Below are 25,471 nucleotides of genomic sequence, written 5' to 3'. Positions count from 1 at the left end.
AGCTGGATGAGCAGCGGGTAACATGTGCCCTTTTGGGTTGGTTGTAGACCAGGCGCGCCACCGCGTTCTGGATCATCTGAAGTGGTTTCACTGTGCAGGCTGGGAGACCTGTCAGGAGGGCATTGCAGTAGTCGAGTCGTGAGATGACTATTGCCTGAACCAGAAGTTGGGTAGCATCTTGAGTCAAGTAAGTCCTGATTTTCCATTATGTTGTAGAGTGCTAAACGGCATGACCGGGCGACTGAGGCAACATGATCTGAGAAGTTTAATTGGTTGTCGAGAACAACTCCTAGATATTTTGCAGTCCTGGTAGGTGAAACAGACAAATTTGATGTTGATGTTGTGATGTATGGTAGGTTTAGCTGGGATGACCAGCAGTTCAGTCTTTGAGAGGTTCAGCTGGAGGTGGTGTGCCTTCATCCATCCGTAGCTATGTCTGAAAGGCAATCCGAGATCCGTGCTGAAACCAGGGGGCCATCAGGTGGAAAGGACAGATAGAGCTGTTTGTCGCCTGCATAGCAGTGGTATGAGAAGCCATCTTGAGCGGATAATCTGTCCCAAGGAGGTGGTGTAGATAGCAAAGAGGAGGGGCCCAGCACTGAGCCCTGGGGACCCCTGTGGTGAGATGGTGAGGTGCAGATAGCTGACCAAGCCATGATACGTTAAACGAGGCGTCCTGTGAGGTGGGATTCAAACCAGGAGAGAGCAGAACCGGAGATTCCCATGTCAGCGAGTATAGAGAGAAGGATCGCGGTGATTAACCGTGTCAAAGGCAGCCGATAAGTCAAGCAGAATGAGTACTGATGACCCGGCGGTCGCCCTGGCTTCTTTAAGGCTTCTGTTACAGACAGCAGAGCGTTTAGGTAGAGTGGCCGCTTTTGAACCCAGACTGATTTGGATCCAGAAGGTTGTTCTGTGAAAGGAAGTCAGAGACCTGTGTTCAATGCCTTTGGATAGGATATATTAGGATGGATGGATGGAGCCTAGTTGTAGGCCTAGGCCTAATGTTTAATGTGAAATAAAATAAGTAGCCTAAAAGGCAACATTCGAAATGAGAAGAAATAAGGCAAGATAAGAGAAAAACTGAGTAGCCTTGGCTATTTTTAAGATCTTAACATGAACTTAAAATAAAATTTGAGCTGAGACAAGGATGGATATTCCACAGCTGGTTCCTTGAACCCATTAATCAGCAAGTTTTTATGTTGACCCAAAATCCTGGAAACCCAGGAACATCCCGTTGTTGGGCAGTGAATACATGTAGGCTTAACTAGATTGTGGTGGATCAATCATATTGCCTTCTTAAATCGTAAAATATTCTGTGGTCTCAGTTCACTGTTGAATGGGCCTAGCCTACCCTATGCTTGCTCAAAATATATGCTTTGTCTAGTAGAGGTGCTTCAAATTGGTGCTTTTAAAAATCGCCTGTCTCAGAATATGTAGAAGAGGTCCAGGGCAATTCCGCGCAAAACTGTCACATCCATATTTACATGTAGTTGGTGTTACGGACGTGACAGTTTTGCATGGTATTGCCCCCGTATAGTTATATAAAGCTCTGTTCTCACTGTCTAGCTTTCTCCTCTTTGAGCAATTGATGATTTGAAAATAACTTACTTATCGTTAACTTAGAAATCCATCTGATTGTTTCTTGTCTCCTCTCCTCTCCTCGCTCGTTTCAGGCTATCAGTCTCTTCCCCATTGGCTACTTTACTCACTGGCTCAAATTTATCAGAATTCACAGATTTCACTGGCTGAGTAGCAGCAAGCGAAATGATGGTTCCTGAAGCTCCTGCAGTAAATGCTGTTATCCTAACCAACGAAACATTTAGCGCAGCTTTGAAATCTTACGTGAAAATCTAAATTAGGCTTTATGGTCCGGGTCCGGATAGGATCACGTCAGGGTCCGGACTCGGACCGCGGTCCGCCATTTGGTGACCCCTGAGCTATAGGCTTGAGCATCACCTGATCTGAATGCGATGTCTCGTGCCTTCAGCAGGAGTCTGACCTCACTGTTCATCCATGGCTTCTGAGGGGAAATAGTGCAACCTGATGCTCTGACGGTTCGTCCAGGCCAAATGGAGCTCCGGCAGTGTTAGAACAGCCCATCTAACTAGCTAAACGTCTCAAACAGGCATCTATAGGGGACTGTTAGGTGGGTGTTATTGGGGACTGTGACTGTTAGGTGGGTGTTATTGGGGACTGTTAGGTGGGTGTTATTGGGGACTGTTAGGTGGGTGTTATTGGGGACTGTGACTGTTAGGTGGGTGTTATTGGGGTGACTGTTAGGTGGGTGTTATTGGGGACTGTTAGGTGAGTGTTATTGGGGACTGTGACTGTTAGGTGGGTGTTATCACCCGGAGAGAAGAAATACTCTTTTCTGATTGGCTTGTGGGGTGGCTATTAATTCGGAATAACAGGACACCGTTCCATATCAATGCTTATGAATGGTAACTATAACAACCATAGTAGGACGACGGTTGCAGGCTTCGCAACAATGGAATCAACTGTTAACAAACTAACTGTCCATGCTATCGCTGTTATAGGGCCAACGAAAGTTGTACAACAAGCTGAACTAGTGAGCTTCTTTTTAAACGGAACCGCGTGTTTCCTTTGCTTTACAGTGGCAACCGGGTGATAAGCGGGATAACGGCCTTCGAGGTGTGTCCAGTTATACGGAACAGTTAACAGGACACCTCGGTTATCCCTTACTTATTGGGGACTGTTAGGTGTTATAGGGGGCTGTGACTGTTAGGTGGGTGTTATTGGGGACTGTGACTGTTAGGTGGGTGTTATTGGGGACTGTTAGGTGGGTGTTATTGGGGACTGTTACAGTAGGTGGGTGTTATTGGGGACTGTTAGGTGGGTGTTATTGGGGGCTGTGACTGTTAGGTGGGTGTTATTGGGGACTGTGACTGTTAGGTGGGTGTTATTGGGGACTGTTAGGTGGGTGTTATAGGGGGCTGTGACTGTTAGGACTGTTATTGGGGACTGTTAGGGAGTGGGTGTTTTTGGGGACTGTTAGGTGGGTGTTATTGGGGACTGTTAGGTGGGTGTTATAGGGGGCTGTGACTGTTAGGTGGGTGTTATTGGAGACTATGTCAGAGGGGATGTAGTTGCCCAACCCCCACCCTATCCATCTATCCATGGCAGGCAGGAAATAAAATAAATCAACAGGCGTGTGTGTGTGTGCTCTGTGTGTGTGTGTGTGTGTGTGTGTGCTCTGTGTGTGTGCGTGAGTGCGTGTGTGTGTGTGTGTGTGTGTGTGTGTGTGTGTGTGTGTGTGTGTGTGTATGTGTGTGTGTGTTGTCTAGACAGAACGTGAGTACCTTTGCTGAATGTGTGTGTGTTGGTCCCTGCAGCTCCAGAATGCTGAGAGCATGGTTCTACTGAGTTCTGTTCCTACTCAGTGTTGATGCTGTGTGTGTGTGTGTGTGTGTGTGTGTGTGTTGCAGGTCCAGAATACAGAGAGTGTGCTACTGTTCCTGGTGGCGTGGACTCTAACAGAGATCACTCGATACTCCTACTACACCTTCAACCTGCTGCACCACCTCCCCTACTTCATCAAATGGGCCAGGTGCAGTCTCCCACACACACACACATCTGATGCACCACCTCCCCTACTTCATCAAATGGGCCAGGTGCAGTCTCCCACACACACACACATCTGATGCACCACCTCCCCTACTTCATCAAATGGGCCAGGTGCAGTCTCCCACACACACATACGCACACACACACACACCCACCTGCTGCACCACCTCCCCTACTTAATGAAATGGGCCAGGTGCAGTCTCCCCACACACACACACACACTTTAGCTCTCACTCTGTCTCTCTTATTCTTATTGTGTGTGTGTATATACCTGCAGGTATAACCTGTTCATTGTGCTGTATCCCCTGTGTGTGTGTGTGTGTGTGTGTGTCATTATTGGGAAAATAAGTCCCTTCAGGGCAGAACAAGACTCCTCTGCTGCGCGTCGGGGTCCGGTTCACCCTGTCGGGACTTATTTTCCCAATAATGACTGGCGTTCTATACATTATCCCGCTTATTACACGTCTCCCCTGCACACAGGGGAGTTCATCAGAGCCGTGCCACTGGAGGAGGGGCCGCTCATGTAGCCCACTCCCCTTAATCATCGCAAACATAGACTCTGGGCTGTGTGTGTGTGTGTGTGTGTGTGTGTGGGGGGGTGGGGGGTTTGTGTGTGTGGGTGTACAGTGGGCATCGCTTTCAAATGACCACTTCATTCGCGCATTACGCGGCGTGAAGCTGCGTGAAGCTTTAGTACCACTTTCAGCCACTGTGTGTCGGCTCTGCCACTGTACATCGCTCTGCCTGCCGTCCCTTACATAATTGTTGCCGAGTAATCCCAGCCCTCTGAATTCAATAACAAAATAAATCATGCATAATTTTAAACATTACCTCGATTTAGGCTACTTGGGTATGGCTTAAGGCTTGACTACACGAAAATCGAAATCGAAATTTGCTGTCTACATTATTGTCAGTGTTGGGGTTAACGCGAACTTCATAAAATCAAAACAGTGGTGTGATAATTGAGCCAGTAGAGAAATAACTGTTCAGAATTAATCTGTAGCCTTGGGTAGGCTTCTGCAGAAAACAATGTTGTTGCCGATTTATCACGGCGTTTTTAACAGGCTACGCAATAGAGGCTTAGACAACTATGACCCACGTTTTGGTTTAAGTAAATTAATTTGCCCTACTTCTTGACTGCAATGTAGTCAATTGACTGCTTGACATGTCATTTTATTTTCTGTACAATAAACAATTACATCTGCTTTATGCCGCAGAATTACATTCATATTTGGCTGACTGCAGGCCGCCACTTCCCTCCCCATATTCCAAGATTAAGATAGTATGAAGTGCTTTTTGTATAGGCTACTATCATAAAAAATAGTTAAAACGAATAGCTATTTGCAATTTGACAAAACACTGGTCCTCATTTTGCAATCGAGGGGGCGATATGAGCCTGTTGCATTTAGTTAGATGTCCGAGTCACGCATAATGTTTGAAAACCACTGGCTCGTAATCACAATAATTTAACACCACGACAGTTGGATAACCTACTTCATCATGTCCCCATGCCTACATTTTTGTGAGTAGCATAGAGATCGTTAAAAACAATAAAGTATGGCTCTCCGTTTGGGACATCCCGAAAACTTATATTTTTAATAGACTACCGTCGAAGATGCTGACTTGCAAAAGCCTCGGGATAACACGTTATCACCACTATCATCAGTCATGCCCCTTGATCAGTGGGGAATGAAATAAAGTTTGATAACCACTGGCTTAACAAGTTACCTACAGTCCAGAACACAGAATCTGTTGCAATATTCTGATGATCGTGATGATGATATCAGCAAATGTTTGTTTTCCAAAGTAAAATTTCACTTCACCATGCACCTTCGACAATACCTGGCCTACCTGGTATCATTACAAACATTATTCTGTGTCCTAAAACTGGCATATTTTATGGCATTGTGTCATGTAAGTTCGTTGCAAAATCTAGAGAAATGTGTGAGGTGGTCAGCGGGAGACAATTGAGACACACATTGGATTGTGTTATTACTTGAACATTCCACACTATCCACAGCTGCTCAGGGGCAGGAGGATTACTGTCAGCGCAGGCTTTATATAAAATTCTTCAACAGAAGGCCTCGAATGTTGTCTTGTTTGTGGGCGCTTTGCTTCGCTTCTGTAATTTCGGCTTCATTGAAAATGAGGGTTTCCCTCAATGACCCTCCAAGAAGAAATAAAGGTTGAATGAATGAATGAATGCAGGCTTGCCAAAAATAAAGGCATGTGGTTTGTGCAGCCTACAGTAAATAACAGACCCGCCAGAATGTGCGTTATTCTGCTTTTTTACGAGCAATATGTTTTTGGTACCTTACGCACACTGCATGTTCTTAAATAACAATGATCATCAGTAATATTCGACCATTAATTTGGGTAAATGGGCAAGCGTGACCACCTTGATTGGCTGATGATTGTAACGCGGGCATGATTCCAAACACCTCCCTTACGATGATGAGTGACAAGTCTCAGAATCGGGGCCGGAAGATGATGAATAACTGAGGCCGTGAGCTATATATTAGGATTTTAGGTTGGAGTTTTCTCTTAAGATGATGAATAAACTAGCCGTGGAGGCTATTCACAAAGGCTTTTGATTGGCTCTTGTACTACTAGGGGCTGTTAGTAGGCTATTCTCTGGAAATCATTAAAAAAGACAGATTTTAGATTGGAGTTTTTGTTTAGGTCCCCGTAAATTATTTGTTATTCACAATGATTATTTGCCTTTCAAACGACAACTCTGATAGCATAAACTAGAAAGTTGTTTAAGAACGCTTCGTGGTGGCTATGGATGACGTCAGGGGAGGGTCATTACTCATGCATTGAACAATTTCTAGACTGAAGTGACCACCTTGATTGGCCCTTCAATAAATAGACAGTCCCTAGATTGCTGCTGGAATTCCAAACACCTCTCTTCCGATGATGACTGACAGGTGACAGGTCGGAGAATGCGCGTGCGCTACACAAGTAGTCGCGAAGGACGGAAGATGATTAATAACTGAATAAAAAGGCCTAGCCTAAATGAATAAAGAGTAAGGCAAAACAAATAGCTTAGTAGCCCTAATGAAACATAGGCCTATGGATTGATGCAGTAGCCTACCTTTGCAACATTATTAAATTAATCTGTCACCATATCCCTAGGCTACGTTTGCAAAGAGGAGAACATTTTAATTTGATTCACAATTAAACGTTACATTTCATTTACATGTTAACAATGAGTAGTTTTGGTTGTTCTTGGTGGCATTATTGCATCCTTTTATGAATGCAAAATTGTTGTTCCTCACGATTGGAAGCTCCTGTTGCGCATAGGCTATTATTTCAAAACATCATAGCGTAAAATGCCACAAAAAGCTGTTTATGAATAGGTCTTAGTGAGTTAGGAGTCCTCTCGACTTAAGCTGTCCCAGACTTAGGTGTTACTTTTAGGTCTAAAAATGCTTAGTGAATTACTTTTTTTGTGAAAAATTAGGAGTCCTAAAGTTAGGGTGACCGCCCATTATTTTAGGAGTTGCTCCTAAATTCGCCAGTTAGAGCTACTTTTAGCCTTAAAATTCTTTGTGAATATGGCCCCTGAATAAAAAGGCCTAGCCTAAATTAATCAAAGGCAAAACAAATAGCATAGTAGCCCAATGAAACATACGGATTGATGTAGTATCTTTGTAACATTATTAAATTATTCTGTTACTATGCCTACGTTTGCAAAAGAGAACATTTTAATTTGATTCACAATAATGTTACATTTAATTTACATGTTGACAATGATTAGCCTAGTTTTGGTTGTTGTTGGCGGCGTTGCATGTTAGTTATGCCTACAATGCAAAATTGCTTCCTCGCCACTGGAAGCTCCTGTAGCTGCATAGGGATTTCAAAACCGCGAGGTTTGTGAATAGGTCTGTGAGTAAGGAGTCCTCTTGACTTCTTTAAGCTGTCAGAGGTGGGAAGGTGTGATTTTTTGGGGAAGGGCCGGATTAACTGGGCACAATTGTCTGATGGCCCCTTCCCCAGCCAACGTGAATCGGGTGGTTAGTTAATAGGCCTATTGTGAAGATTTTTCCTGCCATCTAAGGCAGGGCGCATCTGTGAGGCCAAGCCTCACCAAGTAGCTCGTTTGTTTACAACTAACATTCCATTTAATTAAACTGCTTTATAGGCTATGCCAAAATAGTTTTCAACATTTTGAATATTAGTGTCAGGTGAATTGAAATGTTCTCAAAGTAGCCTTATGGCTGAAAGCTGCTTGGGACACCCCGTCAAACAATATAACCATACAAAGCGCTTCCTGCACTCATTGTTTCAAAAGGAGTAATTTTGGCTTTGTCAGAACTGAAGAGCTGTGGACTGACGCGCGCACGGTATGCCCAATTAAAAATAAAATAGCATAACGCAACACAACACAACACAGACCCTTCTCTCGCGTCAGTCACTGACATGAGCGAAACACAGAACCCGCTTCTCTCACTGACAGTAACCTAGAATAAATGCATGGGGGAAAAAACTTCCCATGACAAAGACATCGTTAAAACACTGAAAGTTAATATTTTGTCACTAGCAACATTCATCTGTCCTTTGTCAAATGTATTATGTTCCAAGTACCCTATGCATAATTCTGCTTCATAAAGTTGAACAAATACATTTGCTTATTTCACAGAAAAATATAAATAGCCAGTCAGTTGCAGAGTTGGTAAGTTATGGTAGGCCAACTTGCAGTGAACATACAAACAGGGAAATTTCTTTCTCTTGCAGCTGGATGTAGCCTCAATGGTGCTCTCACGACAATCAGCGCATTAAACTTAAAATAGGTTCTTATCCTCTAAGTTAACATGCAAGGAAAACGATGATTTGAAGGTTTTAGGAAGGGCAAGGGGTAACAACAGAGACAGGACCCGATGGCAGGGCTGTTATGAGAGTATTAAAATATGGGATATTCTACGGAAAACATTAAAACAGCAAGACAAGCGGGGAAAGTTAAAATACGTGATAAACCGCGGAAAAAGTTGGCATGCATTGTTTGGTCCCGTGCACAGGGATTATTTGTCATACTATTAATCACATATGATTATTTGTGAAATTGTGCAAACAGGCATAACACATTTGAAAAGGAAGGACTGATAGCATGCAAGCTCACGGGAAAGATTGATTTAAGAACGTTATCACAAAGTGTGTGGGCTGTGGCACGGGCGGAAGACAATTGGCAGGAGGGTCATGTCTTTTTTAACAATTCTGTCGGAGGGTCATTGAACAATTTCTAGCAGGCAAGAGAGGGTCATGCAACTTCCAACTGAAGCACTCAAAATTCCTCCGGTGGCCCTTCAATAAATAACGATCAGTCCCTAGATTGCTGCTGGGCTATATGTCTTGGTTCTGTTAACAACTCATTGTCAAGCGCATAGCCTATCTCTGCAGGTTGCATCCATTACAAACAAACATGCAATGTGAGCGTCTGGGATTGGGGAGAGCACTAAATGCTCTACTGAATAAGCACGAAGTCAAACCTTTAAATGAAAAACACTCTTTAATAATCCAAAAAATAAACCGCTAATAAGTAAACTTGTGACCATCAAAAATGGATTTTATTTCGTAACTCCGATACCAGGGCGTAACAGGAAGGCATTTGGCTGAGCAACGGAGGTTAATATGCTCCATGTTTTGTCCAAATGATAACTGTCTATCATCGTTGCACTCGGAGAAAACCGGAATGTTTCATTCGTCCCTCGCTCAATCGTCCCGTTGTACCTACTCAAAACGCCGGATAGAACCTTATTATTCTAAGGTAGCGAAATAGCGTTCAGCATGATTCATGCCCAATTAATTCCCCCCGTTAAAGTGTTAGCCTTTGTAGTTTGGTTTTTAAGTGATAGCCTATGATAAGCGGCTTATGGCCAAATATGTGAAAGCGTTAAAATACAGTAGGCGATAAACCGGAAAAAGTTGACAGTGATTTTTTTCATAATCACTTTGGAGGTCATAGAAAAATGTATTGCTGGTGAGGGGAAGGTCCGTCTTTTTTGGACTAATGCTCCCAAAACTCCTCCGGTAGCCCCTTAATAAAAATAACGAACAGTCCCTAATGTAAAGTAAACTTGTGACCATCAAAAATCGTTTATCGCCTGTAACTCCGTGATAACAGGACCTATCTGCTCCAGGCTTGCACTAGCATAATAAATATGAAGCTCCCAATTAGCTGCTCCAGGCTTGCACTAGCATAATGAATATGTGTTGCACAATGCTTGCACATAGTCACAGTTCTAGCTTCCATTTTCTTTCCGCTGTCATCATCCCAAATGTTCCCACACCAGACTTATCAGGCCATGGCCTCCTCCAACTCGCTGCCTGCACCTCCGTTTATCTCTCTTGTTGTCTGCATGACCCGCCCATTTCTCTGCCTTCGTTATCTCTCATCCCTCTGTTGTCTCCCCGTTATCTCTCCGTTTATCTCTCCGCTGCCCTTATTATCTCTTCGTTATCTCTCCGTTTATCTCTCCCGATGACCCGCAGCACTCCACAACTCCGTGCTGCCTTCGTTATCTCTCCGTTATCTCTCTGTTATCTGCATGACCCTCAACACCTGCGCGGTTATCTCAACTCCGCTGCCTTCGTTATCTCTCCGTTATCTCTCCGTTATCTCCATGACCCTCCTCCATCACTCCTCCAACACTGGGCTGCCTTCGTTATCTCTCTTACCATTTCTATACACAGCGTTTTGTTTCACGCAAAAGGGAAAAAAACTGTCTGAGGTCACATATCCGCATGCCCTATTGCCCATATGTTCATGCCCTATTGTGTATCTGGAGATGAACCCTATTGTGTATCTGCAGGTGTAACCTGTTCATCGTCCTGTCTCCCTTGGGTGATTGATGATATTCTTATTGTGTGTGTTTGTATGTGTGTGTGTGTACCTGCAGGTATAACTTGTTCATTGTGCTGTATCCCCTGGGTGTGTGTTTGTATGTGTGTGTGTGTACCTGCAGGTATAACTTGTTCATTGTGCTGTATCCCCTGGGTGTGATTGGTGATATTCTTATTGTGTGTGTTTGTATGTGTGTGTGTGTACCTGCAGGGATAACTTGTTCATCGTGCTGTATCCCCTGGGTGTGGGTGTGTGTACCTGCAGGTATAACTTGTTCATTGTGCTGTATCCCCTGGGTGTGTGTACCTGCAGGTATAACTTGTTCATTGTGCTGTATCCCCTGGGTGTGTGTACCTGCAGGTATAACTTGTTCATTGTGCTGTATCCCCTGGGTGTGTGTACCGCAGATTATAACTTGTCATTGTGCTGTATGTGTGTGTGTGTGTACCTGCAGGGTATAACTTGTTCATCGTGCTGTATCCCTGGGTGTGTGTTTTGTATGTGTGTGTACCTGCAGGTATAACTTGTTCATCGTGCTGTATCCCCTGGGTGTGTGTGTGTGTACCTGCAGGTATAACTTGTTCATCGTGCTGTATCCCCTGGGTGTGTGTGTGTGTACCTGCAGGTATAACTTGTTCATTGTGCTGTATCCCCTGGGTGTGTGTGCAGGTATAACTTGTTCATTGTGCTGTATCCCCTGGGTGTGTGTACCTGCAGGTATAACTTGTTCATTGTGCTGTATCCCCTGGGTGTGTGTGTGTACCTGCAGGTATAACTTGTTCATTGTGCTGTATCCCCTGGGTGTGTGTACCTGCAGGTATAACCTGTTCATCGTGCTGTATCCCCTGGGTTGTGTGTGTTTGTATGTGTGTGTACCTGCAGGTATAACTTGTTCATTGTGCTGTATCCCCTGGGTGTGTGTGTGTACCTGCAGGTATAACCTGTTCATCGTGCTGTATCCCCTGGGTGTGTGTGTGTACCTGCAGGTATAACTTGTTCATCGTGCTGTATCCCCTGGTGTGTGTGTGTGTGTGTGTGTGTGTACCTGCAGGTATAACTTGTTCATTGTGCTGTATCCCCTGGGTGTGTGTACCTGCAGGTATAACTTGTTCATTGTGCTGTATCCCCTGTGTGTACCTGCAGGTATAACTTGTTCATCGTGCTGTATCCCCTGGGTGTGTGTGTGTGTGTGTGTACCTGCAGGTATAACTTGTTCATCGTGCTGTATCCCCTGGGTGTGTGTGTTTGTGTGTGTGTGTACCTGCAGGTATAACTTGTTCATTGTGCTGTATCCCCTGGGTGTGTGTGTGTGTACCTGCAGGTATAACTTGTTCATCGTGCTGTATCCCCTGGGTGTGTGTTTGTGTGTGTACCTGCAGGTATAACCTGTTCATCGTGCTGTACCCCCTGGGTGTGTGTGTGTGCAGGTATAACCTGTTCATCGTGCTGTACCCCTGGGTGTGTGTGTGCAGGTATAACCTGTTCATCGTGCTGTACCCCCTGGGTGTGTGTGTGTGTGTGCAGGTATAACCTGTTCATCGTGGCTGTACCCCCTGGGTGCAGGAATTTATAGCCTGTTCGCTTCGTCGTGTGTGTGCAGGTATAACCTGTTCATCGTGCTGTACCCCCTGGGTGTGTGTGTGTGTGTGTGTGTGTGTGCAGGTATAACCTGTTCATCGTGCTGTACCCCCTGGGTGTGTGTGTGTGTGTGCAGGTATAACCTGTTCATCGTGCTGTACCCCCTGGGTGTGTGTGTGTGTGTAGGTATAACCTGTTCATTTCGTGGCTTACCCCCCTGGGTGTGTGTGTGTGTGTTGCGTGCAGGTATAACCTGTTCATCGTGCTGTACCCCCTGGGTGTGTGTGTGTGTGTGCAGGTATAACCTGTTCATCGTGCTGTACCCCCTGGGTGTGTGTGTGTGTGTGTGTGTGTGCAGGTATAACCTGTTCATCGTGCTGTACCCCCCCTTGTGTTGTGTGTGCAGGTATAAACCTGTTCATCGTGCTGTACCCCCTGGGTGTGTGTGTGTGTGTAGGTATAACCTGTTCATCGTGCTGTACCCCTGGGTGTGTGTGTGTGTGTGTGTGTGTAGGTATAACCTGTTCATCGTGCTGTATCCCCTGGGTGTGTGTGTGTGTGTGTGTAGGTATAACCTGTTCATCGTGCTGTATCCGCTGGGTGTGTGTTTGTAGGTATAACCTGTTCATCGTGCTGTACCCCCTGGGTGTGTGTGTGTGTGTGTGTGTGCAGGTATAACCTGTTCATCGTGCTGTATCCGCTGGGTGTGTGTTTGTAGGTATAACCTGTTCATTGTGCTGTACCCCCTGGGGTTGTGTGTGTAGGTATAACCTGTTCATCGTGCTGTACCCACTGGGTGTGTGTGTGTGTTTGTAGGTATAACCTGTTCATCGTGCTGTACCCCCTGGGGGTGTGTGTGTGCAGGTATAACCTGTTCATCGTGCTGTACCCCCTGGGTGTGTGTGTACCTGCAGGTATAACCTGTTCATCCTGCTGTACTCCCTGGGTGTGTGTGTGTGTGTGTGTGTGTGTGTGTACCTGCAGGTATAACTTGTTCATCGTGCTGTATCCCCTGGGTGTGGTTGGTGAACTGATGACCATCTACACCGCTCTGCCGTTTGTGCGCAAGTCTGGAATGTTCTCCATGCGTCTCCCCAACAAGTACAACGTCTCCTTCGACTACTACATCTCCCTCATCCTCGTCATGCTCTCCTACATACCTGCGTAAGATGCGTCCCCTACTACATCTCCCTCATCCTCGTCATGCTCTCCTACATACCACGTAAGTGCGTGTGTGAGTGTGTGTGTCTCTGTGTGTGTGTGTCTGTGTAAGTGTGTGTGTGAGTGTGTGTGTCTCTGTGTGTGTGTGTCTGTGTGTGTGGACTACTACATCTCCCTCATCCTCGTCATGCTCTCCTACATACCACGTAAGTGCGTGTGTGAGTGTGTGTGTCTCTGTGTGTGTGTGTCTGTGTAAGTGTGTGTGTGTGAGTGTGTGTGTCTCTGTGTGTGTGTGTCTGTGTGTGTGGACTACTACATCTTCCTCATCCTCGTCATGCTCTCCTACATACCACGTAAGTGCGTGTGTGAGTGTGTGTGTCTTGTGTGTGTGTGTCTGTGTGAGTGTGTGTGTGAGTGTTTGTGTGAGTGTGTGAGTGTTTGTGTGTGTGTGTTTGTGTATGTGTGTGTGTGTGTCTGTGTAAGTGCGTGTGTGAGTGTGTGTGTCTTGTGTGTGTGTGTCTGTGTGAGTGTGTGTGTGTGTGTTTGTGTGTGTGTGTGTTTGTGTTTGTGTGTGTGTGTTTGTGTATGTGTCTGTGTGTCTGTGTAAGTGCGTGTGTGAGTGTGTGTGTCTCTGTGTGTGTGGACTACTACATCTTCCCTCATCCTCGTCATGCTCTCCTACATACCACGTAAGCTGCCAAGCTTTCTGCATGTGTGTGTGTGTGTGTGTGTGTGAGTGTGTGTGTGTGTGTGCATGTGGGCGAATCCACCATTTTTATTTACTAATATTACTGTACAGCTGCCATGGTATTAATTGTTAAGTTTCCAGTTTTATGGCGAATTGTAGGTCCTTGCCTGACATGGAAAATATGTAAATTCATCTTCAGCTATTTCCCTATTTGCGCTGTAGTCATTTGGAGCTCGAATTATGTTTCACTTTTTGAACATGTAGTCATGCTTCAAAAACTAGAAGATAGAAGATGGAGCTTTAGCTTCAAATGCCAATCTTTAGTGGTTTGTCACCAGTGTTGGGTAGTGTTAATTTCGTCAGACGAGACGAGAGGAAAAATGTTAGTCAACGACCTTTTTTTTCATGACTAAGACGAGACGATGACGAGACTGCACTAATGTCCTGAAACACTGACTAAGACTATCTTAAGATGCATTATTGTTGACGAAAAAAAGACGTTTTGCATGAAATAAAACTAAGATAAAATCTCTCTCATTTTCATCTACAAAATGAGAAGACAGATTAGCTGTTACGTTTCAAAATATTCCGAATTAGTTGGTTCATGCGCAGCAACTTTCCTGTAGGCTGGTCTTGCTGTTGCTGTTGCAACCCTGTGGCTGCAGCACAAAACTACATGGAACAAGAACACTGGAGATTTCTGCCAGAGTTAGCAAGCTAACTACCTAAGCTTTATGCCACAATGCTACATACCCAGAAGTTGAAGCTTCTCTCATACATATTCAAATTAACATCCCCAGAATGTCCATACGAAATTTTTTTCAGCAAGTAATGTCAACTATTTAACTAGTTACACTGATGATGCAAAGTTTGCTAGCAAGTTAGCTAAGATGGAGTTTGTGTTGGAGTTTGTAAGATATAAGCCATCTAGCGTGTATGAGTAAAACATTCATACTTGGGTCTAAGACAGTGTTTCTCAAACTTTTTCAGATGAAGGATCACTTAACTAATCAATAAAAAGAAACGAACGGACCACCTAGCTAAAAAACAGACCACCTAGCAGTATATTAGCCTACACAATACTCACTGAACCACCTTGCTTATTGTCTTTGCACTTTGCTTAATTGTGTCAGAGGATTCATATGATTTAAACTGGCATATCTGACATAGACAGTGTTGTAGAACTGTTTGAATTTACATACAAGTTGGTTCAATATTGCAAACAACCCATCTATATTGTATTTTACCACGCCTGCTCGTGGACCACTTGGGATAACTTTATGGACCACCAGTGGTCCCGGACCACACTATGTGAACACTGGTCTACTTAAGATCATGACAGTAGTCCAGTCAAATCTTTTACTGTCTATGGTTAAATCCCAGCCGAGCTATAACTGTATGCATGTAAACATTGACTGAAAAAAAATCAGAATGAGTAATTATAACAGACAAGTAGCCCTGTGGACACACAATATTGTTATAAAATTGAGATGTGTGAAACACTATTTGACTGAAATGGTAATCAGAAATAATTTGTTTTAAAAAAAGACTAAAATGTTTTGACTAAAACTGACTAAGACTAAGATAGCTTTAGTTTTCTTTTGACTAAAACTAGACTAAAATGACGAGACTTTTAGTTGACTAAAACTTGACTAACAAAAATTATATTTGAATGACTAAATATGACAAAGACTAAGACTAATGCATTTTCGTCACAAGACTAAGACTAAGACTAAATTAAAAATAGGTGACAAAATTAACACTAGGGAAGTTACTTTTAAAAAGTAGTGTTTGCTTGTTACTCGTTACTTTTATGTTACTTTTATGTTGCTCAACTTTCGGCAGAACCCAATATCTGTTCCTAAATGTGTAGGCCTACATAAAGTTCTACTATGGAGGACATAACAGGTATTTCTTTTGTGCTCTTTATTATAAAAAATGCCACAGACAGAGCACTTGACAAGAAAACATTGGGTTATTGAAGGCTTCAACACCACCACTAAAGCCCTATGAAACAATATCAAATAACAGCCTCGATACATCTTAAGGGCATATAGGTGAACACAAAATACATGAGGGCTTATTTTATAGCCTTATACTCTTTCATCAAACAGGCGCTCCTCCGAAAGTTGGTGCAATGCTAGTGCAAATCATATCAATAGGCTGACAGTTGAGTTAACGGCAGTGGACAAAAGTTTCTCACCAGGGCACAGTGTAGGCTACAACTTAACTCACATTCCTCCCCTTAGTTTCAACAAGTTTGAAGTAATGTGGATACCTCCATCCCTCAGAAGTTAGCGTTGGCTGCGTCTCGCTTGCTATGATTGCTCTTCATGCTACCAGCCTCTGTCACGTAGGCTGCCATGTGGAGCTTGTGCCTATTGCGCAAGCGCACAGCTGAGAAAGCAGCGTCGCTGTCAGATCTGTCCCTGGGAAAAGTAACATTGTGCCGATATGAAAAAGGAACTACGTTACGTTACCAAATTTTCAGTAGTAGCGTGTTACACTACTTTTTACCCGAAAAATGTTACGTTATTGTAACACGTTACACACAAGTGCTTGTCACTTTGAATAAAAGTTTGTGCAAAATGGAATAAAATGTAAGTGGGTTTAGTGCGTGGAGTTGTAGATGGTGTGTGTGTGTGTGAGTTGTAGATGGTTGTGTTTAGTGTGTGGGATTGTAGATGGTGTTTGTGTGTGTGTGCATCTGTGTATATACTGTATATGTGTATGTATGTGTGTGTGTGTCTGTAGGTGTGTGTGGAGTTGAAGATGGTTGTTCTAAGTGTTTAGCTCTGCCTGACCTCTGCTCTGCTGGGTTATAAGGGCCATTTACACCAAGAACGATAACTAGAATTAGCCTAGAAATCCAGACGTGCAGCGCCAGGGCTAGACATTTGCTGCCAGGGCTAGTCTAGCAACTCTCCGTTGGCTTCTGAACTCCAGAAATCGAAACTTAATCAGGCCAATGAAATCGTGTATAGAGTCGTTAGGTGGGCTTAACATAATGATTGATGGCAGAGTTGCAACGGTTTGGCTTGAATTCCCTGCTACTTGAAAACAAATAAGATGGATGTTGCTGCTGGCGAACAGTGTGACACGAGTTAAGCTTTTATTAAGTTGGCAAACGTTGTAACAGTGGCGAGCCCCAGGTACTGCAATTCAGGCGCCAGACAGGCCTAAAATCCTGCCACTTAACTGGGGTCAACACCGCCAGCAATAAATCATAAAAATAAAGATTCAGAGTCACGAGTACAGTTTGCTTTCCCACGGTCTTTGTTTTTAGAAGTTTTCAACACAAAAATGTCCATCAAAACAATATGCACAAGACATGTCAGCGGCTACAGCCCCTTTTAAATAGTTTACACATCTGTCACATGATAACCCTATTTGGAACTCAGCGTAACCGTAATCTACATACCATGAACATATACAAATCAGACAAAACAAACAAACAAAATATGTCCGTGTATGTGTTTGTTGAATGCGTAGTTGGCGATTGGAGATTGACGTGCGTTGGTCGAGCAAGAGGGTAAGAGAGTGAGAGAAAGTACCTGGCGAGCGAGTTGGTTTGATTGTGCGTTTCCTCGTTGATGTATGCAATTGCGCTGCGTTAGAAAAGGTGATCCTGTCCAGGTCCACAGGGATATGTAATATGCCCGAGACGATAGGTTCCTTTTCGATTTCTCCCGTGATGGAATTAGGCTAACTTTGATCCGGGGGTCGTTTAGATGATGCAGGTATCCAAAACAAACATAATCCCACGAATCCACGAATGAAGACGAGGCAGACGATTCACGGATTCTAAGGACAAGTAAATACTAACTCGACTTGAAACCGCTTATTTACGTTAAGCACAATAGGCTACTTATTTCTCCAGGCTCGCGTACATTCCACAACTCTGTTCAGGTCTCGCCATTCCCACTCTCCATTGACACTTCCGACTACGGCTGCTAAATACTACAGATACGCCCCCAATTAAGGTGACGTCACGGTTCATTCATGAAATTGGGCCTCAAAATTAGCGTTCTGCAGAGCAGTTCGCTACAACGTTTGAACTAGCCAACTAGCTCTGCTGGTTGGAAAACGCATGGGACTCATAGCGCTGCCGCTGTCCTATTGCGTGCAGAGGGAATTTGAAAGACGACTGATTATCCTGCCCCTTGGACTGAGCACTGCGAACGGTGAGTGCCCAGACCCTACATTTTAATGTGGGTCTGGCTCGTCAGGCTAAACTAGAATGATAACGGCTAATATGAATGACAATGTCCACACATCAACTATAACTATAAGGACATGAAGAACGATATTGTTGAGGCTCACTTTCAGAGTGATTTTGAGAACGATAAAAAGCTAACAGCCAATCAGAATCCATCAAATTTTAGTCATCACATTCATCAACACAAAGAAATTCTAATTGCTGGTCAGTGTGGACCAAGCCTGGAATTTTTATGGGCAAGGCCACTTGGTCTTCAGTTAGGCATATTTGGCGGGTGGCAAAGGCCACACGTCAGGGCACCGGTGTCGTGTCATTTCTCTGACGCTCCATTGTTCCAACCTCTCATTAACCTGAAAAATTTCCTTAGGTCCGACAGCCCAGTAGTTCAACGCCCCTTTGTTTCGAAAAAAATAAACCCTCTGCTCCGACATCCCATTGTTCCGACCATATGGCTTTTGTGGATCACCTCCAATAATCTAAAATCTGAATCGAAATAACAAGCGAAATCACTTTTCTCTATCAACACATTTAAATGTTAAACACATTTAACGGACTCATAATGTTGGCTTCAAAAGGCCTAATGATTCGTTGATAAGATCAGGCGGCGCCTGTAGGCCTACGGTGTTACGGATCTCAATAGGATTCAGCAGGGGAGGGAATGCGCATGCACGCTACGGTATGTTACAGATCTCGATGGGAGAGAATGCGCATGCACGTTACGGTATTACGGATCTCGATGGGAGAGAATGCGCACGCACGCTACAGAAGCTGTAAAGAACCTTCACAATGGGAAACTGAATCAAGCAGTAGAATAAGCGGAATAATGGACTTCACTCCATTAGATTATCCGAAAATAAACGCACGTTCGAGGTTGTAATGTGGCCATTATCCCGCTTATTCTACTGTTAACATGTTAAAGATTAAAGGGGAACTTGGCAACTATTTCAACGTAATAAACCCGTTTAGAAAGCATTTGGATGGTTAAATGACCTGTTCCGGTGAAAATGGTGACTTTTCCCGCTGCCCCTAGCGTCTCCAGGCGGAAAACCAACCTTGCAACATTGAGACTACCGTCCTGGAAAGGGAAGTGAGAAACAAGAAACTCGTTTTAAATCGTGTTTCTTACCTTGTAACATCCACATTGTCTGCCGAACTTATGCTAACCGTTTTGCTAGCTTGTAAACAAATACATGTGCTTTATCATTACCTTTTTCCACAGTTTGAAATAGCATAATGCAAAATTTGTCCAGCAGAGGGGGAAATCCTGCCAAGTTCATTTTACATTTTTTTGTTATCTCATTTGGATAGTTAAAGCTGTTAAATAAGTATTTATTTTAAACTGTTACTATAATCCCGCATGAATGGTTGCTACGCTGGAACACTAACCAGCGGGCTACATATAAAACAGTCAAAACATCGATGGAATCAAAATAAGGCATTTTTATTTTTGTAAATTGAACCACACGTTCCCATTGATGAAGTTTGATCTGCCGGCTCTCCAGTCCAGCCTCGGACAGCAGCTGAACGGCGGTAGCGCGCAAAGAGTGGTTGGTGAAGCGCTTCTCAAGTCCAAAGTCAAAGTCAAAGTCAGCTTTATTGTCAATTTCTTCACATGTCAAGAAATACAAAGAGATTGAAATTACGTTTCCCACTATCCCACGGTGGAGACAAGACATATTTTACCAATTAGGTCCACAGACAAACATAACATTCAAGTAAACAATACAAAAAGTAAATAAGAGGGCACATACAATGAAGAAATAAGAGCAGCAAAATTTGGGTTGAAATTGTGCATACAGTAGACAGTCAATATAATAGTTCAAAAGTCAGGCCAATAGATGGCTGAGGTAGTTCTGTTTGACCTAAGTATGCTTGTGGCATAGTGGTGCAAGTTATGTAAAAGCAGCAGAAGTGTGTTCAGAAGTGTTTTCAGGACAACAGGACAACAACAAGTTGCAAAGTGTGCATGTGTACAAGTGGAGTAGTGCAAGGCAGCCATTGTGGGTCCAAAGTCCAGGATGTTATGTAGCTGAGGGTGGAGGGGGGAGAGGGGGAGAGAGTTCAGCATCCTAACAGCCTGGTGTATGAAGCTGTTGGTGAGTCTGGTGGTGCGGGAGCGCAGGCTTCTGTACCTCTTCCCAGAGGGCAGTAGATCAAACAAATTGAAAGTGAGCGGGGTGACTTGCATCACTCACAATTGTGGTCGCCTTGCGGGTGAGGTGGGAGGTGTAAATGTCCTTCAGAGAGGGGAGTGAAGCACCAATAATCCTTCCATAATTCACTATGCGCTGCAGAGCTTTCCTGTTGTATTCAGTGCAGCTTCCGCCCCACACAGCGATACAGCTGGAGAGGATGCTCTCAATGGTGCCTCGGTAGAATGTGGTCATGATGGCTGGTGGAGCACTTGCTCGCCTGAGTTTCATTGGGAAGTACAGGCGGCGCTGAGCTCTCTTAGCCAGTGATGCGGTGTTGGTGGTCCAGGAGAGGTCTTCACTGATGTGCACCCCCAGGAATTTGGTGCTGCTCACTCTCTCCACCACTGCACCGTCGATGGTCAGTGGCAGGTGTTGGGTGTGACCTCTCCGGAAGTCAACAACAATCTCCTTGGTCTTGCTGACGTTCAGCAGGATGTTGTTGTCCCTGCACCACGTGGTCAGAAGGTCGACCTCCAACCTGTATTGAGTCTCGTCGACCTTGGTGATGAGACCCACCATAGTTGTGTCGTCAGCAAATTTCACTATGTGGTTGTTGCTGTAGGTTGCAGTGCAGTCATGCGTCAGCAGGGTGAAGAGCAGCGGACTGAGCACGCAGCCTTGGGGGGCCCCTGTGCTCAGTGTGATGCTGCTTGAGATATTGTTGCCAACACGTACTACTTGAGGCCTCTGACAGAGGAAGTCCTGTAGCCAGTTGCAGAGGTAGGTACTGAGTCCCAGTTTGTCAAGTTTGCAGATGAGTTGTTGTGGTATTATGGTGTTAAATGCAGAACTGAAGTCTATAAACAGCAATCTCACATATGAGTCTCTTTTCCAGGAGGGTGAGGGCTGGGTGGAGGGTAGAGCAGATTGCATCCTCTGTGGACCGTTTGGCTCGGTATGCAAACTGGAAGGGTTCCAGGGTGGGGGGGAGAATGGATTTGATGTGTGACATGACAAGCCGCTCAAAGCACTTCATGATGATGGGTGTCAGTGCCACAGGGCGGTAGTCATTGAAGCAGGATGGAGCAGTTTTCTTCGGCACAGGTATGATGGTGGCAGCTTTGAAACATGATGGGGCGATGGCTTGCTTCAGGGAAGTGTTAAAGATGTCTGTGAAGACATCCTTAAGCTCCCCAGCACAGTCCTTCAGCGCCGCGACCTGGGATGTTGTCTGGACCTGTTGCCTTACGGGTGTTGATAGCAGCAAGTGTCCTCTTCACGCTGTCGGCAGAGAGTCACAGGGGCTGCTCGTGTGGAGGGGGATGGGTCTTCTGTGGGCAGGTGCTGTTTTGTGCTTCAAAGCGAGCAAAGAAGCGGTTCAGGTTGTTGAGCAGAGGGATGTTGCTCTCACAGCTCTGTGGCGCGGGCTTGTAGTCCGTGATGGCCTGAATGCCCTGCCATAGGCTTTGTGTGTTCCTGCTGTCTTGTGGGTGGTTATCTTGTGAGTGTATTCCTTTTTTGCTTCCTTGATGCCACGGGACAGGTTGGCTCTCGCTGTTCTGATGCGCGGCAGCAGGCGTTCATTGAAAGTAATTTCTGGTAGGCCGTAATCAGACATAATCAGCCCAGTGGTGTTTCTTTGCTGTTTTTCCTTGATACAATGTTTCAAATTAACGGTAATTTTCACTGAACGTTCTAAAGAACTCGGGCGAATTGATACAAAATATGTAGGCCTAAGAAAGTCAAAAAATGGAACTACTTCATAGCCGTGCAAATAACCGGTTTTTTTAAATGCACGTTCTAAAGAACCTTCACAATGGGAAACTGAATCAAGCAATAGAATAAATATACTTATACTTATTACAAAATGCTCTGCTGACCTGTCCTGTCCTCTGCTCTGCTGTCTGCTCTGCTGTCCTGTCCTGTGCTCTGCTGTCCTGTACTCTGCTGACCTCTGCTGTCCTGTCCTCTGCTCTGCTGTCCTGTGCTCTGCTGTCCTGTCCTCTACTGTCCTGTACTGTCCTGTGCTCTGCTGACCTCTGCTCTGCTGTCCTGTCCTGTGCTCTGCTGTCCTGTGCTCTGCTGTCCTGTCCTGTGCTCTGCTGACCTCTGCTCTGCTGTCCTGTGCTCTGCTCTGCTGACCTCTGCTCTGCTGTCCTGTCCTGTGCTCTGCTGTCCTGTGCTCTGCTGACCTCTGCTCTGCTGGCTCTAGTGTTTCCACAGCTGTTCCTCCACATGCTGCGCCAGAGGAGACGAGTTCTTCATGGAGAGGTGATCGTGGAGAAGGACGACTAGATGCCCCACAACCTCCACAACCCAACCACGCTTCACCCAACAACCCACAAGAGCACAACCCAACCACCCCAACCCAAACCAAACAGACCACAACCCAACCACACTCCACCCAAACCAAACAGACCACAACCCAACCTCCACAACCCAACCACCCCAAACCAAGCAAACCCAACCCCAACCACGCTCCATCTCCTCACAACTCCTCCAGTCACAAACAAACTGACACCCCTTCTACCCAATCAGGATCCGCCTCAATTACACCCCTCCTCCAGTCATGGCCTTCTGATTGGGTGAGCTGTTAGAGAGGGGGCGGAGCCTGGAGGAGGCCCAGAGCTGGACGATGTGGCTCCCAGAATGCAACAGGAGCTCAACCAGCCATCGACCGGCAGCAGCGGGCACTCACTCATCTGACCAGCAGCAGTCTGTCCGTGCAGTAGACCTGAGCGCTTCCTTAACACACTCCCAGGCGTGGCCCAGATGAGGCAGCAGGCGTCTGACGTCTGTAAAGGTCCTGCCCAGATGAAGCAGATGGCTACTGGTCCCCAGCCGTGTGTGTGGTGTGTGTGTGCGTGTGTGACGGAGCATATAAGATAAGTGTGTGCTGGCTGTCGTGGAATTCGCCTTATTCACCCGGCGGCTAGAACGAGGCTACAGGGTACACTTGCCACTACGCCTCAGTCCAGCAGATGGTGCTATTACACCTCAGTCCAGCAAATGGTGCTATTACACCTCAGTCCAGCAGATGGTGCTATTACACCTCAGTCCAGCAGATGGTGGAGGTAATGCACTCCGTTTGCAAACTGCCAAAAGAACTCACTGAAGAAGAAGAACAGGCCAGTGAACCCTTCTTCTTTTTTGGTGAGCTTTTTTCTTGGCAGTTTGCAAACGGAGTGCATTACCTGAGGTATAATCTGAGGCTGAGGTGTAGCCTCGTTCTGACCGCCTAGGTGAATAAGGCGAATACACATTAGAAACCTGTCTGTGCTTTGCCACACACACACACACACACACACTGCGTGAGGTGATGTGAACAGATGTGCTTGGGTGTGATGTGAGAGGGTTGTGTTGTGTTCAACAACGGGCTCCATGTTTACATCTCCACTGTCAAACGTTTTTATTTATTGGCTGAGGCGCGGGGGAGTGGCTGCAGTCAGGCAGATCAGGGCTGGGATTGGTCAAGGGCTCTCTGTGACCCCCGACCTCTGACCCACAGCACTCCCAGTTGTCTGCCTCTCTCCGTCCACTATTTATTTGTCAGTGTAACATGAATGTGTGTATCTTGAGAGAATGAGTGAGTGTGTGTGTGTGTGTGTTCCCTCTTTACGGTGCTACTGTGAGGTCATTGCAAGTTTTGTGTACCGCTGAGCAGAATGGAGGCGGAGCTGAGAGAAACAGGAAGTCGAACGATGGGAATAAAAATGTGAAGATACAAGAAGACACGTGTATGTGTCAGTTTGTGCATGTATGTGTGTGTGTCAGTTTGTGCATGTATGTGTGTGTGTCAGTTTGTGCATGTATGTGTGTTGCCTGGACACATTGATCATAGCCCAAACACTCCAACTCTTTCTGCAGAGGGTCATCAATCAGAGATGGATTAAAAATACAGCGTAGGTTCAAGATGTTGAGAAGCAGGGTCATCCAATCCGCTTCCAGAACTGCAGGGTCATCCAATCTGCTTCCAGAACTGAGCAACACATCCAGAGAGATGAAGTGTGCAGTGATACTGGAGGTGAAGTGTGTGGAGCTCACAGACATCTCAAACACATCTCACAGACACACTGTCAGACATCCCAAGTCTCCCGGAAGTTCCGGGAGTCTCCCGCATATTGATAGCGGCTCCCTGATGCCCGCAAATTACTTAAAATCTCCCAGAATCTAGAGCGAGCGAGCAAGAGCGTGCACAAGAGACAGGCTGTGCTCAAATCACGCGTGCATCTGTAGCGCGCGCGAGACAGAGAGGGAGATGGAGAGAGAGCGTGTGGTAGTGTGCGTGTGTGCCTCATGAAGCATCCTGATTGGCCTGTTTTGGTAAGTCAACCAATCAATTGTCAGTGTGGGCGGGCTTTTATCTCTTCTCCCGAACCGAATTAATTAATCCGTTCAGTCAGTGTATCAGGAACAGGAGTGCCATGGCAGAGGGAGAGTGCCCCAAAAACGAAAGTATAAGACACATTTTACGCCAGACTACACAAAAGTTTACCCCTGTCTTATACAAGTTAAACATAATGACAGTCTTGCACGCTGTACAGTTTGTAACAGTGACTTCAGCATTACCCATGGCGGGTTAAATGACTGTAAGACATGTTGAGGTGAGTTCAACTTTCAAGATTAATTTCATATGCAACAAACTCCTTAGACCTGTTCAAAATTGCAATGGAATATAAATAAAAGCTATAAATAGTAAAAGTAATCTACATATTTTAACAAAATTAACAAAGAATTGCATATAGGGCTAAGCCTATTGAAATTATATTATGCTTTTAGGGACCCCAACATGTTAGGGAGGCTAAGCGCAGGGAAGGCTGCTCCAATATATCAGTTCTTCCATTCAGATAGGCAAAGTCTCACTGAGAAGGTGACTACAGCTGAGGTGTATTTCACATCTTTTATTGTGGAACATAACCTGCCATTTCATGTGTGTAGGCACACAGGCAAGTTATTTAGGAAAATGTTTCCAGACTCTGAGATTGCAAAACATTACGCCTGCTCTTCCACTAAGACAGCAGCTATGATGAACCTGGCACTGGAACCTGAATGTTCAGAGGATTTATACAAGTTAATTCAGACAGAAAAAAGGCCATACAGTATTATGGTTGATGAAAGCAATGACATCATGTGTGAGAAGGAGTGTGCCATTTTAGTCAGGTACTACTGTGAAACACAGGATAAGGTGACAGTTGAATTTGTAGACATGCCAGTGTGCAATGATGCCAAAGCTGGCAACATATTCAACTGCATTGCAT

The 25,471-nt window shown here is 45.1% G+C and overlaps 1 protein-coding gene across 2 annotated transcripts in view; it reads left to right on the top strand.

The window, feature by feature from the left end:
- Positions 1-23,249, top strand: part of hacd1 (3-hydroxyacyl-CoA dehydratase 1) — a 36,850-nt gene extending 13,601 nt beyond the window's left edge. The window contains exons 5-8 of one of the 2 annotated variants that reach the window (XR_007196185.1): positions 3,450-3,571; positions 12,995-13,171; positions 22,424-22,579; positions 22,616-23,249. Coding sequence is in view for 1 of the 2 variants with exons in the window: in XM_048266850.1 (XP_048122807.1) it covers positions 3,450-3,571; positions 12,995-13,171; positions 22,424-22,508 (384 nt within the window). In the remaining variant the exon portion in view is untranslated. Of the gene's footprint in view, positions 1-3,449; positions 3,572-12,994; positions 13,172-22,423 lie in introns of both variants that reach the window. The other variant, XM_048266850.1, reaches the window with a different exon arrangement.
- The last annotated feature ends 2,222 nt before the right edge of the window (positions 23,250-25,471 follow it).

This window comes from Alosa alosa, chromosome 16 (assembly GCF_017589495.1).
Source record: "Alosa alosa isolate M-15738 ecotype Scorff River chromosome 16, AALO_Geno_1.1, whole genome shotgun sequence".
Classification (NCBI taxonomy): Eukaryota; Metazoa; Chordata; class Actinopteri; order Clupeiformes; family Clupeidae; genus Alosa; species Alosa alosa.
Note: the sequence above shows the minus strand (reverse complement) of the source record. Positions and strands in the feature narration are given on the sequence as shown.